Genomic DNA, 17,528 nt, shown 5'->3' on the forward strand with positions numbered 1-17,528 from the left:
CCAGGAGAGGCTCCTGGCTGAAGTGATGCCCAAGGAAAACCAGCAGATGTAAGTTTGAAAGGTTGAATTAAAATCTCTATGAACCTCAGCAAGACTAAGCTAAAGACCCAAATGTGTGTGTAAATAGGAGAACTGTATCAAATTCCATTAAGAGACTTTGATAGTTAATCTATTACCATCTTTTAAAAAGAATGTTTCATGAGTAACTCTTATTTGTAGTTTCTGACCAAGCCTTAAGGTAACTATCACAAGGTGAGAAAAATACTCAGTTGTTCCTGTCACTCTTACCCCAGTGTCTATATGAAGGGTCTTTCACAAATCAATTCATGAGCAATTCATGATGCTGGGAAAGGCTCTGATTGTTGCTATTGTTCTGAAAGGCTGGTGTTGATGGCTACATTTTAAATGCTTAAATCCTTCAATGTACTGAATCAAAGCTAGCATTTCCTGGTGAAGATCAATAGACAAAGAACTGGAACACCTAAAATACAAATCCTAGGGAAATAGTATTGGCTAAACTGGTACTGATGATCAAGGATCTGGGACTCTGATATGCCCTGGGGAGTGCCATTTACCTTGCCTTTCTGTCCTTCAACTTTCCTAAAGAGGACAAGATGGGAGGAAACCTTTTTCTTATATTCTCCACAAATATTTAAGAAAGCTTTTGAGTAAATCCATTAGTGAATAAAAATTGGGGGGTTTTTGATTATTTTGATGATGAAAACAGGTATTCCAAATGCAGAGTGCCTAAAATACCTTCCAGTTAGCAGATCAGCCTGCAAACAGCGAGTAGTGTAGATCTGAGTAGGAAATAGAAGCACTGAGCATCTGTAGGACCAAACCCAAGACTTGGAACAGGTGAATTGAGATTGTTGGGGAATATGAAAGAATTCAGGGGGGTAGAGGGGTGGGGAATTTTGGTTGAATTATAATCCCATGGCCACTGCATAGTGTAACTGAACACTAGGATTATATATAAAGACTAATATTTTAATGAAATAACATTTGACCTTTAATATTAAAAGACTTTAATGGAATTACTGAGATGTATTTTTATAGTGTCACTGCTTTTGAAATATAGACACATTTAAAAAGATCTAGTTTACTCTAAGTCTACATAAGAACTAGTTAATTTGTGAACATATTTCAGAAGGGATGAACAATTCGGTCTGAAGATAGCTCAAAGTAAAATAGCAAACAACAAGTAATTTGGAAAATAAGAGGAAAGGTTAAGAGTCAATCAGCAGAAAAACTAGAGAGTGCTCTCTGGAAATATGTAAATTCTCATTAACTAGACAAGGATTAGAACATTCACTAGTCAGGACAAAATAAAAAAATGTTGAATTTAAGCAATGGCAAGGAAAATTTAAGTTAAGCATTAGGGAAGATTATACAGTACAGCAGCTTTTAGCTTAGGGAAAGTGGTGAAACCTTCACTGGAAGTCAGAACTAAATTAGACAGCTTTATATTCTGTCTGCTCAGAGATAATCTGCCTGCATGACAGCAACCTACTTCATTAACAAGACAATAATTATGACAAGCAATGAATGCAAACACCACACCCCCACCCCCCCTTAATCTAACTTTGTTTTAGAGCTGGGCATCATCTCTCCTGGCAGATTGTTGAAATTTTGAGTTGAACCATTTATATGGTTTCTAGTTTTTAAAAATGTGTTTCTAACATGAACATCCCACAAGAGAGGTCTATTTTACCTAAATTGCTTTATGGACACTCTGTAAGATGTGTTTTTATTCATACACAAATCTTGTGTCATTGCTCCTCGTCTTTAAATTTTTCCTCCTTCTGTCCTCTTGTACCCTCTGCCAGCCCCGAGCAAGTCAGTCCTGTGACTGCCTGTTTAATGAGCACAGCAGGCTGTCAAACTGAATCATTAGATTGAATTGACCCTTCCTTGTACTCAAGAATTTGCTGAAGAGAGGATCCAGATCTCACGAAAAGAGAATCAAACACCTTCCCTTCAAGGTACATTGCATAGCAATCATACTATTAATACTGTGAATGCATACAATAAACATCACAATAAGCAGGTGAACACATAGTATACAGTGATTGCTATAGGCAACTCTCCATCTCTCGCACATTAAAAAATAAACAGAAAGGAAAAGTTTTGGTGGCTAACAAGAAATACCATACACCCTTTCCTAGCTTAAATGTAAAATGCAGCATACCAAGAAACACTAATTTGCAAGGTTTGAAATACAGTAATGTAAAAAAAGCAAAAAGGAAAGATGAAACCATAGGCTTACTGATTTCAAGAATTTTGAAAACTCATCACTAGGTGCAGAATTTCACCCCACGACTTACGTAAGGAGAGCATCACACGCTTACTCAGAGAAATCACAGCCATGGTAATACATTGTAATTGTGATTTTGAGGGTAATGGTAGAACTATTTTTTTTGTCTCTTATTCTTTGTAGTTAGTAGAAAAAAAACACATAGGAAGATCATGTTAATGTTTGTGCAGGTCTAATGTAAGGTTGAACAAGCAGCTTTTGTGCCAGTATACTTTCAGCTGTAAATGCTCCATCACGGATACAGCAGCTCTTTAAAATATTCACCACCAGGTTCTACAGTGAACCGTATGCAAGGTGTTACGCTTTGCCATCAGAAAAGTTTTGGAGTTGAAACGTCTGTAAGGGTTTAAATGTTGCTAAAATAATAGGATGTGTTACATGGTGAACTTGTTAAGTTTGTTGAACAAAGCTTAACTCTCACATAGAGAGGTAAAGGGACTAGCACATCAGCGTTCCAGGCCAACAGGTCCGTTCATCTTGTACTACACCCCTTATGAAGCGTTTTTTAGGTCTTCAGCATAACCACAACAGCCAGACCATTCATTAGTGCAGAACTCATTAGCAACTGCCACAATTCACATTTTATTCTTCACTTTTGACCGTAACCAGGGAGGCAGAGACCACTGCATGGTTGAGCCCACTTCCCCCTGCCGCGGCAGCCATCTCTCGCAGCGTCCCTGAGAGACCGGAGCCGACTCCCACAGGCCCAGGCCTCCTCCTGCCCCTACCCGTCCCAGCAGCCCCCACGCTCTCTCGGCCCCATCACTCCCGTCACCTCTCCCTGGGCCCCTGCAGTATCATCGCCCCCAAAAGCCGTCACCCGGCCCCGTTTGTCCACCCGGGGGCCCCAGCGCTGTCCCCCCTCTCCCCCCCTCAGCCCGGGCGGGCCGCTCTAACACACGGACATTCCACCCCCCCCCAAGGGCCTGGCGGCGCGGGCCGCGCGCCCCGCCCCTCTCAGGTCGGAACGCGCGGCGCAGCACGCAACCTTGATTGGCCAGCGGGGCAGTCGCTCAGGCGCGCGCCAGGAGGGGAGGCGGGATCTCAGTCAGACCTGCCGGGTTCGATTGCTCCTCTGCGGCTGCGCGCGCGGGAGGGAAGGAGGGAGGGGCGGCGCGCCGCGCGACCCGGCCGTTAGGCGGTGGGCGAGCGGCGCGCCTCCCCCCACCACCCCCCCCCCCCCCCCCCGCGCCGCGCCCCGTCACGTGACGCGGGCTTAGCGTTTACATTCGAAACGGACGCCCCCGCGCCTCCTCCCCCCTCCTCCCTCCCTCCCTCCCTCCCTCCCTCCCTCTCGCGCGCGCCGCCCGGCGGTGACCGTTTCGCTTTCATTTCCGGGCGGCCGAGGGCGAGGAGCGGCGGCGCGGAGCGTCCCCGCAGTGCCCCCCCCCCCCGCCGCGGCGGCCCTCCCCTCCGCCCCTCGGCCGGCCCCACCCCCTCGGGCTCGGAGTGAACCGAGATTCCCCTTCCCCTCCCCCGCCCCGGCACACACACACCGCACACACACACGGACACACACACCGCGCACACCCCCCTCCCTCCTCCTCCTCCTCCTCCTCTTCTTCTTCCCCCTCCCGCGTCGAGAGAGAGAAAGGGCCGGGAGGAGGCGCCGGGCCTGGGTCTCCCGCACCGAGCCGCCGCGGCACAACATGGAGGAGCTGGTGGTGGAGGTGCGGGGCTCCAACGGGGCCTTCTACAAGGTACCGGGTGCTCGCGGCCGGGTCGGGCTGGGCCTCAGGGGAGGGAGTGGGGCCTGGGACGGGAGGAGGAGGAGGCGGCGGCGGTGGCGGCTCCTCCTCCCCGCTCTGAGGGAAAGCGGAGGCCGCGGGGCAGGAGGGAGAGGAGGAGGAGGGAGAGCGGGGCAGGGGTGGAGGCCTCGGCGGGTCCCTCTCGGTGTCTGGGCAGGGGGAGCCGGGCCTCCGGGGGGGAGAGGAGCCGGGGGCCGCCGCCCCGGGGCTGAGGGACCGGAGGCCTGATGAGGAGGCAGAGAGGGAAGCCGAGAGAGGGCCCCGGCGTCCGAGGAGGCCTTGGGCCTTCCCCCTATTGTGGGAAGGGGAGGCCCTCGCGCTGCCGGTGTGCGAGGGGAGGCGAGGAGAGCCCGGGGCCGCCTTCTCCTTGGCAATGAAGCGAGGATCAGGGCTGGGGATGGGGCATTAATTGCTAAATCCTCAGCTTTTGTCGCTACTTAAGGAAAGTCTTTCTCGCTCTCTGGGTTTCCAGGAGAGCTGCACTGCTAGTGCACGGCGTTTAAGGCGGGGGGAGGCTTGTTAAATACACGTTCATGATAAAGTGCCGTCGTGGATTCGTGCTCTTAATGCCGTGGCAGGGTACGCTGCCTACTGATATTAAAGGGAGCATTGCTTGACCAAATATATATGTGCTGAGTTGCTAACTCCATTTAATTATCAAATGTACTTCTTACTGAAACTACTTAATGGCATTCCGTGTTTGTTTCCAAGCCCTTGCGCTGGTGCTGAATAAATCCATCACTGAGCCTTGAACATACGTGCTGAGTACTTGATATTTTTATTAATACTGTATAGTGTTGCTGTGGCTTTGCGTGAGTGGGGTTGTATTAATCAGCGTATTAATAGGGTATAATTTGGGGGTTTACCCTATTCACAGAAAAATAAAATTTGGACACGGCGGGTTTGGGCCTGCTATCATTGACATGTTATCAACATACCAGAAACAGCCATGGATTGGTTTCTGCAAGTCTACTACCGTTTAAATGTTCCTAGTACTTTAAAAATTGGGCCTAGTTATTGTGCGACATCCAATATTTATGTTAGCAATGAAGGAACAGGTAGAATTTCACGCTCTGATGTTAGTGTGGTAGCTCAGGTTGATATCCAAATGATACAGTTCCAACAGCTCTGAGTGTTTCTAAGAAGAAGAGAACTCTGAAAAGCTTATTTTTAAAATACATGTGATATTCTGACAATTTTTTTTTAAAGTATGTATGAAACAAGTCTGTAAATATGGTAAATAAGCATCCTGTGGGTTTGCAGTGTTGTAGCCAAAGTCTGGAATTAAATTATTTACACTTTCAAAAATCAGTTTTACATTTTTAAAGATACAGTATTTGCTCATAAAGAAACAGAAGGTATAAATATGTTGCATAAGAGAACTTTTAATAAGGCTTTTATCAAATTATATGAGAGTATTTACACAATCATGCAAAATAGATGATGATAAAAATGACATTGGGTATTCTTTAGTGACAAATATTATCAAAGAAACCTGGCAGAATTGAAAGCTTCTGTAACTTTTTTTGGTTACATTCAATTTTGACATCATGGGGTCCTGTATGCCTTTTGTCCATAACATACTGACATTTCTGGTTGTAGTTGAGGTGAAGATTTCATTTGAGCATATGTTCATGGGAGCTTATTAATCTTGATTTAGTGTATCCAAGTTATAACACAGGCGTTGCCTCCAAGTTGCATATTAGTTTGCCTTTTAACTTTTGGAAATCTAAACATAGGAATTTTTTTTGCCTCTTCTTTATCTCTAACCAAGAGGACTTGGTTAATTTATGTAAGGAGACACATGGGGCATGCAGATTTATTGGTCTTCACCTGTATTACCTGTCTAGACGGAGCATCACACTTAAGATAAATGCAGCAACTTTTTTTTTTAAACTAAAAAAAGTTGTTTGGTTTTTGTTTTGTTTTTTTCAAAAAAACCCTCGTGCAGTAATGTTCAATGTAAATAAGCAATTTTCCTCTAGCCTGAATTACTGGAATTTTTCAGGTACAATTTTTTCTTTCATTATAATGTCTGAGTATCACTCTGTTATTAAGTAATTTATCTAAATGTTTTCTTGTGAGTTTTATGCCCATCTTACAGATGGGGAATTTGATTATAAAATGAATTGGTTGATCCAGCATAACAAGAAGTGTGTGATGATGTCAAGTGCGGATTTAATTGCAAGGTGATTTTATTTTTTTTTTCATTTAAAAAGTTTCTTTAAACAGCCTCCTGAGAAATGTTTTACAACAGTAACACTGCGAACAAACCAAAAGCAAAACAATTCTTTTATTCAATCTTATGGTTTACTGATAACTTGTGATAATTTCATTTGCTTTGAATCATTCTGAAGATCTTCATCAGAATATGTAATTATTTTGGAAAAAAGATGCCTCTATCTTGATATTAAGACATGGAGGGGAGGAATATGAGGCTGCTAAAGTCATGAAGGGACTAAGTGGCACAAGTAGGCACCTAATTGCCACTTCAGGTTTTCATATCCTCCTTGTAGCTCTCTTTGAGGACCTTATAAATTCAAGTCCCTAAGCATTTATGTACCCAGCAGCATCTTGATCTTGACAGTACAAAACTGATGCCCAATTGTCACCTAAGCCCTACTGAGAGTAATAAACCAGTCTTAGCTTGTATTACCTGTGGGACTTGATCCAGAATGTATTCTGAGATACATCTAGAGGGATCGTGTTCCACACAAAACACGGGATATGATTTGAGGATGCCTTCATACTCAACGGGAAGATTTGAATTAAAATTTCATATTGGTCAGGTGCACTACCTTTCACAGAGTTTTAGAGTGTGTTGGTGTGATCGCTGTAGTGGAGACTAGTTTGTTCTGAATGGAATTAAAAGTATGGCTTGGTGAATGCTTCGTACTTTTGTGAATTTTTTTTCTCCTTGGCTAAGATGAATTATTCCATGGAAAGTGCAGTGCAATCGATGAGCATGATTCAGGGATAATTGACAATCTAGTACCTAGAGATGCTAAGTCATGACTTAGTATGTTGTTGGGCCCAGAATCCTTGGAAAGAAAACGTTGGAGTTCCTTATTTATTTTAAGAAGACTGGTCCAACAAACCAGCAGGAATGTTAATTGAGAGGGAACTGCCTTTTTGCAGCTCACAGCTAAGTAACTAAATCTTGAAGATGTGTGCGATTAGGGCATATCTTTTCACATCTTTTCTTGTATAGGTGTAGTAAATTGGGTTTTGAAGTTCTTACCTCATTCTTGGAGGACTAATAGACAGTCCTTTGTCTAATCTTTCCAGGACTAGCTTTAGATATTATTTCCCTTTAAAAGGGGACATGCTGGATGCCTTTCCAGCGTGGGATTGTTTTTTCTTTTCCAGTTTGGGAGTGATTCTCTCTTGTATCCTCTGCTAAAGATGGAAAGCATCCTGTTCGAGGCAGATAGTTTTGGAATGATGTTTGCTGTTAACATCTATATGTTGTCTGCAACCAATTTTTGCCACTTCTTGCTCTATAACCTTGTTAAAAATCTTCCACTTTTTATCCCAGTTGTTTCAGCACTTTGCCATTGTTTCCTTGGTTTTACAGATATTTCACATTTTTTCATTGAAGCTACAATTGACAAAACAATTCATCTTTCTTAGTTCTTTATTACTTCAGGTCTCACTATTAACAACTGTTCCTTTGGCCTCCTGTTGCAGTCCATATCATTTTTTTCTTTTCTTTCACTATTCCATACAGACATACCCTCAGCAAATATCTCCAGTCTTTGTACATTCACAAGCCTGTCTACTCATTCCTTCTGAGGGTGATAGCCTGTACCCTTTTCCCTCGTTCGGTTACCATTTCTGTGACTATTGTTCTTTCCCTATTCTGTTCCTTTGTATGGCCTGCTTTTATCAGATTTGATTAGCCATGTGAGTTCCCTTTTGACTTTCTCCTTCCAACAGGTATGAAATGTTACAGAACTGTTATGCAAACAGTAGATGCACATTTGTATCAACATAGCTTTTTTTTAAATCTTAAAAAGCATATTTTCCCAACTTTCACTCCTTACAGTTAATTATCCTCCTTTATTAAAATGGTTGACAATGCTCACATCTGATGATGTGAGCAGACTTTAAAAAAAACAACAAAACTTCATGGCAGCTGGAGCCTTATTTGTTCCTTTGAAGTGTCTGTCATTCCATTTAGCACAAAAATAACAAATATAGTGGTGTTGCCAATAATTCTTATTTTGTATCAAATAATTTGTAAAATTTAGGCCTTATATTCAGCATATAACCCTTCTTGGAATGTGAGTGCTCATGTGTTTGAGAAATGCCATGACATGTCAATGTTGGATTGTAAACTTTTTTACCTAATTATGTCTGAAGCATGGAGAGAAATGTTAATGGCTTACGTGACTGAAAGTCAAATCTGGTATAGAAAACTTACCATGTTTTGTTTTTTTTTTTTTTTTCCACATTAGAGAAGAAGACGCAACCTTAGGCATTGTAAAATGTGCTTCTGTTCACAGGAGTAAAAATAAACCTTTTTCACTGTTTCTGATTTCTTTGTGTACTCTTACTTGGTATCTCTGCTATTAGTGATAGTGATATCCCAGCTGCTGTAGTCTTTCACTGTCCTGTTCCCTCATTTTACTTCCATCTAGTTTTACTATGTTTTTAATGCTTTCAATCTATATGTTCACATTCATCATAGCCAGTGTTCTGTCCCTTCTTAGGTGTGCATTTGAAACTCGCATATATGCATGCACCTTTATGTTTGAATTTCCATGCCCAACTTAACATTCTTTAATTCAAAAAAAAAAAAATGCTTATGGTACTTTTCATAATACTTTGTGTGAAATCGGTACCTCTTCTCTGCCTTTACTGACATCTGGGGCTGGCTTGTCCTGTGTCTATGAGTTTGGCTTATGGTCTCATTTCTTTTTAGTATTGTATATAATTTTATACATATCACAGAATAAAGAAAACCAAACAGTTCTGATAAGCTTTAATTTTAGTTTTCCAAAGGCATTAACGGTTAAGTGTTAATTTTTTTTTACAAAAACTTAGGAATGTTTCAAAACATTTCTATTTGTACTTAGAAATGTACAGATATATAGTGCTGTAGAGTCCAAATACATTTTACTTACTATAGATCTGTTTAAATATTTATATACCAGAGGAAAATTGACATAATGCTATGATACAGAGTATGAAGAACTGATATGATGAGTATTTCTGGAATTCTTCTGTGTCACAAGAAACTGAAGAATGAGGAAAACCACCTTTCTATGGGTAGATGAGATTAGACAACCAAATATTCAGGCTATTAATGTATTTGGTTAATTGGTTTTTAAGCATAAATCTCACATGGAGGTAGGCAGAAGTGTTTGTATATATTGCATATTTGAAATTAGGTATTTGGCAAGGCATCATCCACTTTGTAATTAATGAAAATTTCATTACAATGGATTTTTGTAATTTTGCAAGGCTGGGAATTAAAAGGCAAACAACAGTGTTATGACATCAACTTTTTTGGCCAGGCTGGAGTGAAAACCACGTATTCCATCTGTTTCTGTGATTGAGCCTTCTGAACTTGGTATAAACTAAAGAAATCATGTCAGTTTTATAATTTTTACTAGTAACGTCTGTATTGATGCTATGATGTCTATGGTCAACAGTTATCCTTAATGTGCCTCGTTCAAATTCCTTCAGGTTTCTGGGTTGTGACCAAAGCAATATTGAAGGCTGTTTAAAGAGAGCTTAAATGGGAGAGAATAGTTCAATACTTTCTCAACTAGCTATGTGTCCCCAAGTTTTACTTTTTCCAGATAATATAAGTACTAGACTGTTTAAAGGTCTCAGGCTAGTCTTCAACTTCATAACTTACATTTATGTAAGCATCTTGTCAGCATCTTGTTTACTTACTACTGGTAGGTTTTAGCGTTATTACCACTAGTTACGTATATTGGTGTAGTCACTAGGATTCTAGTCAAGATGACTTGGATGTTATGAGCTATGAGATCTGAATATGAGGTGTAGTCTTGTTCTTTGCTGCTGTGCTTGTGTATTTTTCTGTCACTTCCTGTAACTTTTAGAGTGCTATTTAGAGCATCTTTTGGTGTTTTCATCACCATAAAGGGGATGACTTCTTCTCCGAAAGTGTCTTTCATAGCGGAAATAGTGATTATTTTTTTTTTTTTTTTTTTTTTTTTGCTATTTTATGAATAAGAGAAAATTAAGTATCAACAAATTCTTCCTCAGGGCATTGTCTTGTGTTACTCTTACCTGTTTTCCTCAAGGCTATTAAGTGTTCTTGGTGTCATTTGTGTTGGATTTGCTTTATAAAATAATCTCTGCTTTTGCATACTCAAGTGTTACTAATAATACTAAGTCCTAACCTTTTCCAGTCTGTGGTGTGAAGGAGTCATACCAAACATTTTGTAATGATTACAGCATTTTTCAGGTATTAAAGGCATCCATTTCTGCTACAGCTGTAAGAATAGGTGCTTCAGAGTTGCACATGACAAACATTGGAAGAAACGTGGGTGGAGCCTTTGAAGGTGATGTGTGTAATTTTGCAAAATGAGTCAGGACTACCATAGTATTTGTCAAGTGCATATCCAATTCTGGAATTTTCTTACAGAAGACACAACAATGTGAAACATTAGGTAAATGTTCAGTATCTGTAATGATCAACTGGGAGTTCTGTTGCTTCTTTATGTAAATAGCATTTCTGTACTACTATCAACATGATCTTGAGATGTGGTCTTAAATCTGCTTTGTATAATGTCATTAAAAAATATCAACTTGTAATATGCTTGTAATCCCCTTGGAAGGAATATCTTGGAATTTTGAAATATGTAATTATGTAAATACTATTAGAGAGTGTTTTAAATGTCTTTTGGATGCTACCAATAAAACTTTCTGGTAACCTTATTCTTACAGTATTGAGAGGTGAGCAAGGTATAAAACCATTTTTTGCTATTGTCATTGTGGCTTTGCTTTGACTTCTATTAAAGGTGGCATTAGTTATTTTCAGATTATTAACTAGCATTGCACTCTTTTCTTGTACTGATTGTCACTTGTGCACAGGTACTGCTTAATTTTAGTGTAACCAGTTCTTGGAGCTTTGTATCAGTCATCAGGTATTGTTATTCTTTGATACCGAGATACTGCTGTGACTTAGGAAATACTTTGGAATACTTTATAAAGGAAAAATATCAGAAGAATTTTTAAAACCATATAGATTCCATATGAGAATGAAACTCTTACCTTCCTGTAAGAGATAAGAGCTGTTCTTGTCTTGGAAACTTGAAATGTGAAGAGAATAAAATGTTCCACAGTTCATTAACTAATTCTTCAGAAATGGTAGTTACTGCTAAATTATTTTCAATTTACTGCAAATTTTTCAATCTACTAAAATGGATCTCCATTGGTGGAACAAACTTTTAGGGTCAGTCTTGCTCAGGGGCTCTTATCTACCTACCTTGCAAGGATATACTATATATGGATAAATATTAGTGGAATACTCAGCACTTCACCAATGTTTATCTGTTTCAGAAGTTTGTAGAGATATCTTTAAAAAGAAAGAAAGAAACAAAAAAATCTTCATCCCTGGTTGCCCTGTGATCTCCATTATTTGAGGCTATGAAAAATATTTTCATTGGTAAATCCCAAAGTTCTTTGAGTATTGATCTTGCTGTTCTGTAGATGGGGGGGGGGGACGGGGGACACATTTGGGCTTAAAGTTGAAAATTATTCAAACATCAGTCAGTTGAGTTCATAAGGTAGGAAAAGCCCTCTCAGTGCTGAATCTTAGTTCTGTACTCTGCTTTGTGGTTGTATGGGAGTCTTAGCGCAACTGCTATTCATGCCCCCAGAAAAAAAGTGAAGGAAGGCTGCAGGGCATTTATCTTAAGTTTGTGCACTATGGAAGTTAAGCATGATGAAGTAAATAAGGGGGAAACTGTGCTGAAATGGATATAAATGAGTTTTGCTAGTGTGGTATTCAAACTTACCTTGAGATAAAAGAAGACAGGAATTTTTTTTAAGGAGTACTGACGTGGTTTAATTTCTACACCTGTCAAAATACACAAAATGTGATTATAAAATCAAACATTTTAAACTTTAGCTATAAAACTGTTCAGAATGATCTTGTCAGTTGTTAGTAATCTCTCCTATTACTCCTAAAAAGTATGAAGAATGCATGTGTAGCTCGGGCATTCTGTCTGTGTATCAGTACGTTGGCAGTCATGAACCCAAGGAGGTTATCAGCTTTCAGTATGTGTTTTATATTAGTCTGTTGCAAAAATAAAAAGGCTGACTTTAAAGCATACTTACATTTTGAGTTTCATCGGTATCTGTGAGAGGAAGGCATTATATGGGTGTAAAATTACTTTTTAAAATATCCATAAGCATACCATAATTATACTTTTTTTATATACACAGGCATTTGTAAAGGATGTGCATGAAGATTCTATAACAGTTGCATTTGAAAACAAGTAAGTGCATTGCTGATGTTATACCTGCAAATGATATGGAGTATCAACCTTGCATTTGATTAACCTAAATATAACTTAATAGTGTAGAGTAGCATCTCTTAGATACTCTAAGCTTGCTGCTAGTGTGTTTTAGGATTATGTTTGATATTTACTATGTTGTGACATTTCTGTATAAATGCTTTTAATTGTTTAAATATTTTTTAAATACGAAACTAGAGTAATGTGGGTTTTATTGGGAAGATAAGCATGTTGTTATTCAATTTACATGATGGCGACTCATGTTTGAGTAAGTCAGCAGTGGTACCATGACTGCCTCTTTCTCATGTGAATGTCTTACTTTAGATTTAGCAGATTACATTATTACAAAATTTATTTTTTTAGATAAGTGATAAATACCAGTTTTCGAAGCTAGAAATGAAATTGTTCCTTTCCCATCATTTAAGGGCATAAAAAGCTAACCTTTCATTATACCACTTAGTTCAGGTTTCATTGCTTCAGGAGGGAAATAACAAACTCTAAATAGAATAAAAACTCCTGCTGGAAGATTTCAAAACAGTGCAGGTAGCATCAGGGATTCATTTAAGATGCTTAATGGTCACTTAGGTGTGTTTCTTATTATATATACATTGGATCACATTACCTTTAATACATATATGCACAAAAGCTCCACAAAATTTAAAAATGTAAAATTAATGGATTGAAAATACTTCTGATTTCTATTTACAAAGAAGGTCAAAATGTTTAGGCCATTCACTGTATTTTTATTTGTAGCTGGCAACCAGAGAGACAAATACCATTCCATGATGTGAGGTTTCCGCCACCTGCAGGCTATAATAAAGATATAAATGAAAGTGATGAAGTAGAGGTATGTATACTCCATTAACAACATTTCCTTTGGGAAGTGAGAGAACTGGGGAAGAAAAATGTCAGTCAAGCTAGTGGAAGGTTTTCTTCCATGTTATATGCTGTCACCTTTTTTTGATTCCAATTACTACATAAAACACAGTGTCAAGCATGTCATCAAAAAGAGATTTTGACAGTTATAAACCATACGACTATTTTGGAATTCCATGTACCATGACCTCCATGCTGATGTACAAACATGATCAGTGTTTCTTTGATTACAGATCAGTTCTTTATCAGAACTGAATTAATCTAGAAATAGATGCTGGACTGTAGTTCTTCAGCTGTAAGTTAATAATACCTATATTACCAAAACTTCAATCTGAATGAGATAATTTGCATTATGTATGCCTGTACATAAAATGTAAAAATAGGTGTGTATATGTAAATACTTATTTATGTGTAGAGGGAGACTGGCTTTAATATAGCATGTTCCTAAAACTTCCTTATTTTATGAAATTAATTTTTGTAGTTACTTTAAAAAAAGAGAACTTTTAAGATTTGCATTTTGATTGCATGCTTTTTAAGTTAATTTTGATTTGAAATATAAGAAAATGGCAAAAATTCTTGGGTGTGGATGTGGCCAATATCACGTATGTGCTAAAGAAGTGTAGGTATGTATCCTCTCCCTTCCACCCACCGGTAGGACCTCATCAGACCTACATGCAATTAGAAATACTGTTGATTAAATATTAACAGATGTAGAAGGCTGAATTATCTCTCTTCTGACTGTATGCAAGACTGAAGCAACTAATGCCAGTAGATTGGGTACAATATTATTTATCTGTACAATCTTATATACATAATTTTATATCCTACCTGTGTTTGTGATAGACATTTCAGCTGTTACATGGTTGCTACATAGTGCTTAGGTGAGAGACTTTATGTGCCAATATAGTGTGCTGGATTTTGTTCCTATAGCAGAGTTCCTGACTGTATTACTTAGTCAGCTTTTGTGATGTCTTAAGAATGCTACAGATACATAACGAACATATTTTGTTTAGGTTTATTCCAGGGCAAATGAAAAAGAACCCTGCTGTTGGTGGTTGGCTAAAGTGAGAATGATAAAGGGTGAGGTAGGAATATGCATATATACATATATATATATATCTTTTATATTTATTTATACTTTATTTTTTAATCATTATTATTTTGATGTGCACAGTGTTTTTAACTTGTCCCTCTGCATTTTCAAAGATTTTCTTGATTAGGACTGTTGCAATTACCATTAACCTTAACCTGAAAAGTTCAAATTTGACTTGTACAGTTAACAAAAGTGCCTTTCACTTAATAGTGTAATGCTCACTCTTGTGAAATGTGTGGCTTGGATGATTTTATTATTTTTATATCAGTTCTACGTAATAGAATATGCAGCCTGTGATGCTACATACAACGAAATTGTCACAATTGAGCGTTTGAGATCTGTGAACCCCAATAAACCCGCAACAAAAGATACTTTTCATAAAATCAAACTGGCAGTTCCTGAAGATTTAAGGCAAATGTAAGTACAAGTGTTTCTTTATAAGTTGTTTCAAAATGTGAGTAACTTTTTGAGCCTGAGACAAGGAGGGATAAAAACGCTTTTATTGCTTTAAATTAACTTTAAAAATTTGCATATAAGAATGTAGAAAATACGAATGTGGACATGCTCATACTTCAAAAATAGAAAAGGTGATATTTCAAATGCAGTTTAGTCCTGGAGGAGGAAATAATTTCTTCAAGGTTTTAAGGACTGTGTGCAGTATAGATTAAGATTTTTATTCTTACAGCTGTTCCAGGATGTGCACAGATTAATCTGAATTCATTCTTTGTCAACTTTATTGATAACTGTCAAGTGGTCACTCTTTCATTAATAGAGTATCTGCCAATCTATGCAAGTTGGTATTTAATGACCTGCCTTAGAAAATCCTGCCTTATATTGTAGGGCATAAGGCATTTTGATGATGGTTGTGGGAATAGTAGCTCAATAACCAAACCTCCCATAGTATGATACAGAAACAGTTTTCTCCTAGAACACTGACATGTTGTTCTCGTGTAAATGTAGCTCTAAAATTCAGTCTAATACTGACTCCAGCTTCAGATCACCTTCTGCTTTTTTGAGATACATGTTGTTGCCTCAATGTGGAATAAGCTATAAATTCAGGTTAAACTAAGAATTTCTGCAGTTAGTGTTATAGTACACAAGTTCACTAAGTAGCAAGTGGGCAGAAGGAGCCTCGAGAAGCAAAATACAGCATGAGATGAGCATAAGATCATTAGAATGCTGCAGTGGTTACACTGAAGTCACACATACTGGTTCGTGGTGTGTTTGAAATTTTGGACTTGCTGATTGTAATGATTATAGCTTTTTAATGTAGTTTTGCTTAACTGGTTTGTCATTTCATAGATGTACATACAGAAAATTTTTGAAATATTTCTAATCTTACTAATGTGAAAACAAATTAAAGGAAAATGAGTAAAATAAATAACAATAAAATAACACCTGCCTTAAAAGGGTGAACTTGGATATATTTATTTAGATTCTTTGTATTAAGAAATTAATCTTCTTGGCTGTGAACCCTAAATGCAGCAGTTATTTTTAACTTTGTAGCATTTTTATTCCTAGGTGTGCCAAAGAATCTGCACATAAGGACTTCAAAAAGGCAGTTGGAGCTTTTTCTGTAACATATGATTCTGAAAACCACCAGCTTATTATTTTGGTAAGTACAAATGTCTAACCATACCATTGGCAGTTGTTCGTTTCAAAAGTTCATGTGTAAACCACTGTTTTCTTTATTAATAATTTAGTCAATCAATGATGTCACAACAAAGCGGGCAAATATGCTGATCGATATGCACTTTCGAAGTCTTCGTACCAAGTTATCCCTGATACTGAGAAATGAAGAAGCTAGCAAACAGCTGGAGGTAGGTTGTTTGTTTTCCCTGAAGTAATTTGAGTTAAAAAAAAAAAAAAGCCCCTCATGCATTTCTTAGCTGGTAGGACTTGCATTGGGGTGAAAGTAATTATTATGTACTGATACTATTCTTGGTGTTAAAGAGAGGCAGATGGAGATGCAACCCAGCAAAGGAGTTTACTGTTGAAGAGCCTGTTCTTGCAAAGACTCATTTTTATCCAATCCCATTTTATTCAGCAGGATTTTGTGTGGGATTAAATGCAAATATATATATACACACACACATATACACATAGATTTCTTTCATAGTTTGAAGCATCAAATAATTAGCCATTGTTGCGTGAATAGTGCCACGTATTTGATAGCTTTGAATTACTGTTTTTAAAAATAGATGGGAGTGAATATGGCATGATGGTGAGTGGACTAGAACTGGATCTTGCAAAACAACACAGTGAAAATGAGAGATAGAAGGGGTGAAACTGATGTTGGTAGGATGTATGAAGGGATGGGTTTGTCTATAGATAAAATGTTAGGAAATCATCTTACAGTAGATACAGCTTCTGATATTCCTGTGACTGGAGAGTGGGCGTTGACTGGCAAGAAGCTTGACTCATACTTGTCCATGGGAGGGCGGGGGGGGGAAGAGAGAGAGGAAAAAAGAGTAGGCTAGGAAATAAGGGGATCTTTATACAGTAGAATTAACATTTCTTCATGGTTTTTTCTCTTATCTACAAATCAGAAAAAATAGCAACATTTCTGAAAACTTCTTTTTAGAGTCACTGTCAAGTACTGGAAGTACCACTGAGACTATTGTAATTCAGTTTTACATGGGTGTATACCAGCTCTGATACTTTAGAGCCAGGTTTCATTCCCCCCCCCACCCCAAGGGTTACATCTGTTTGGGTTTAGCTTGAAGTGGGATGTGGTGTAGTAGTTCCAACCTCTTGGATCCAGTAGGTGTACTGACTATTAGAAGAAGTTCTGTCTTCTGTTCTCTTTTTAGTCTCTTGATTTCTGTATTTCACAGCTGTAATCCAAGTTTGTTTGGGTCTTGATTTTTGTCAAGACCAAGAAAGGACCAGTTTCTACTCATTGGTGTTTCTTCTTGAGCACCCCACTGTAGCTCTTCAGTAATCCATTCTTCTCAGTCTTCCTACAGAACTGACAATTGTGTGGGCAGTTT

At 38.6% G+C, this 17,528-nt stretch overlaps 1 protein-coding gene across 4 annotated transcripts in view; it reads left to right on the top strand.

Moving 5' to 3' along the window:
- The first annotated feature begins 3,627 nt into the window (after positions 1 to 3,627).
- Positions 3,628 to 17,528, top strand: part of FMR1 (FMRP translational regulator 1) — a 34,565-nt gene continuing 20,664 nt past the window's right edge. The window contains exons 1-7 of one of the 4 annotated variants that reach the window (XM_029996608.2): positions 3,628 to 4,017; positions 12,496 to 12,548; positions 13,320 to 13,413; positions 14,456 to 14,527; positions 14,804 to 14,952; positions 16,057 to 16,150; positions 16,239 to 16,355. In XM_029996608.2, the coding sequence (XP_029852468.1) occupies positions 3,967 to 4,017; positions 12,496 to 12,548; positions 13,320 to 13,413; positions 14,456 to 14,527; positions 14,804 to 14,952; positions 16,057 to 16,150; positions 16,239 to 16,355 (630 nt within the window). In that variant the 5' untranslated portion in view covers positions 3,628 to 3,966. Of the gene's footprint in view, positions 4,018 to 10,547; positions 10,716 to 12,495; positions 12,549 to 13,319; positions 13,414 to 14,455; positions 14,528 to 14,803; positions 14,953 to 16,056; positions 16,151 to 16,238; positions 16,356 to 17,528 lie in introns of those variants that run through there. The other 3 variants (XM_029996609.2, XM_029996607.2, XM_041119082.1) reach the window with 3 other exon arrangements.

This window comes from Aquila chrysaetos, chromosome 21, assembly GCF_900496995.4.
Source record: "Aquila chrysaetos chrysaetos chromosome 21, bAquChr1.4, whole genome shotgun sequence".
Lineage (NCBI taxonomy): Eukaryota > Metazoa > Chordata > Aves > Accipitriformes > Accipitridae > Aquila > Aquila chrysaetos.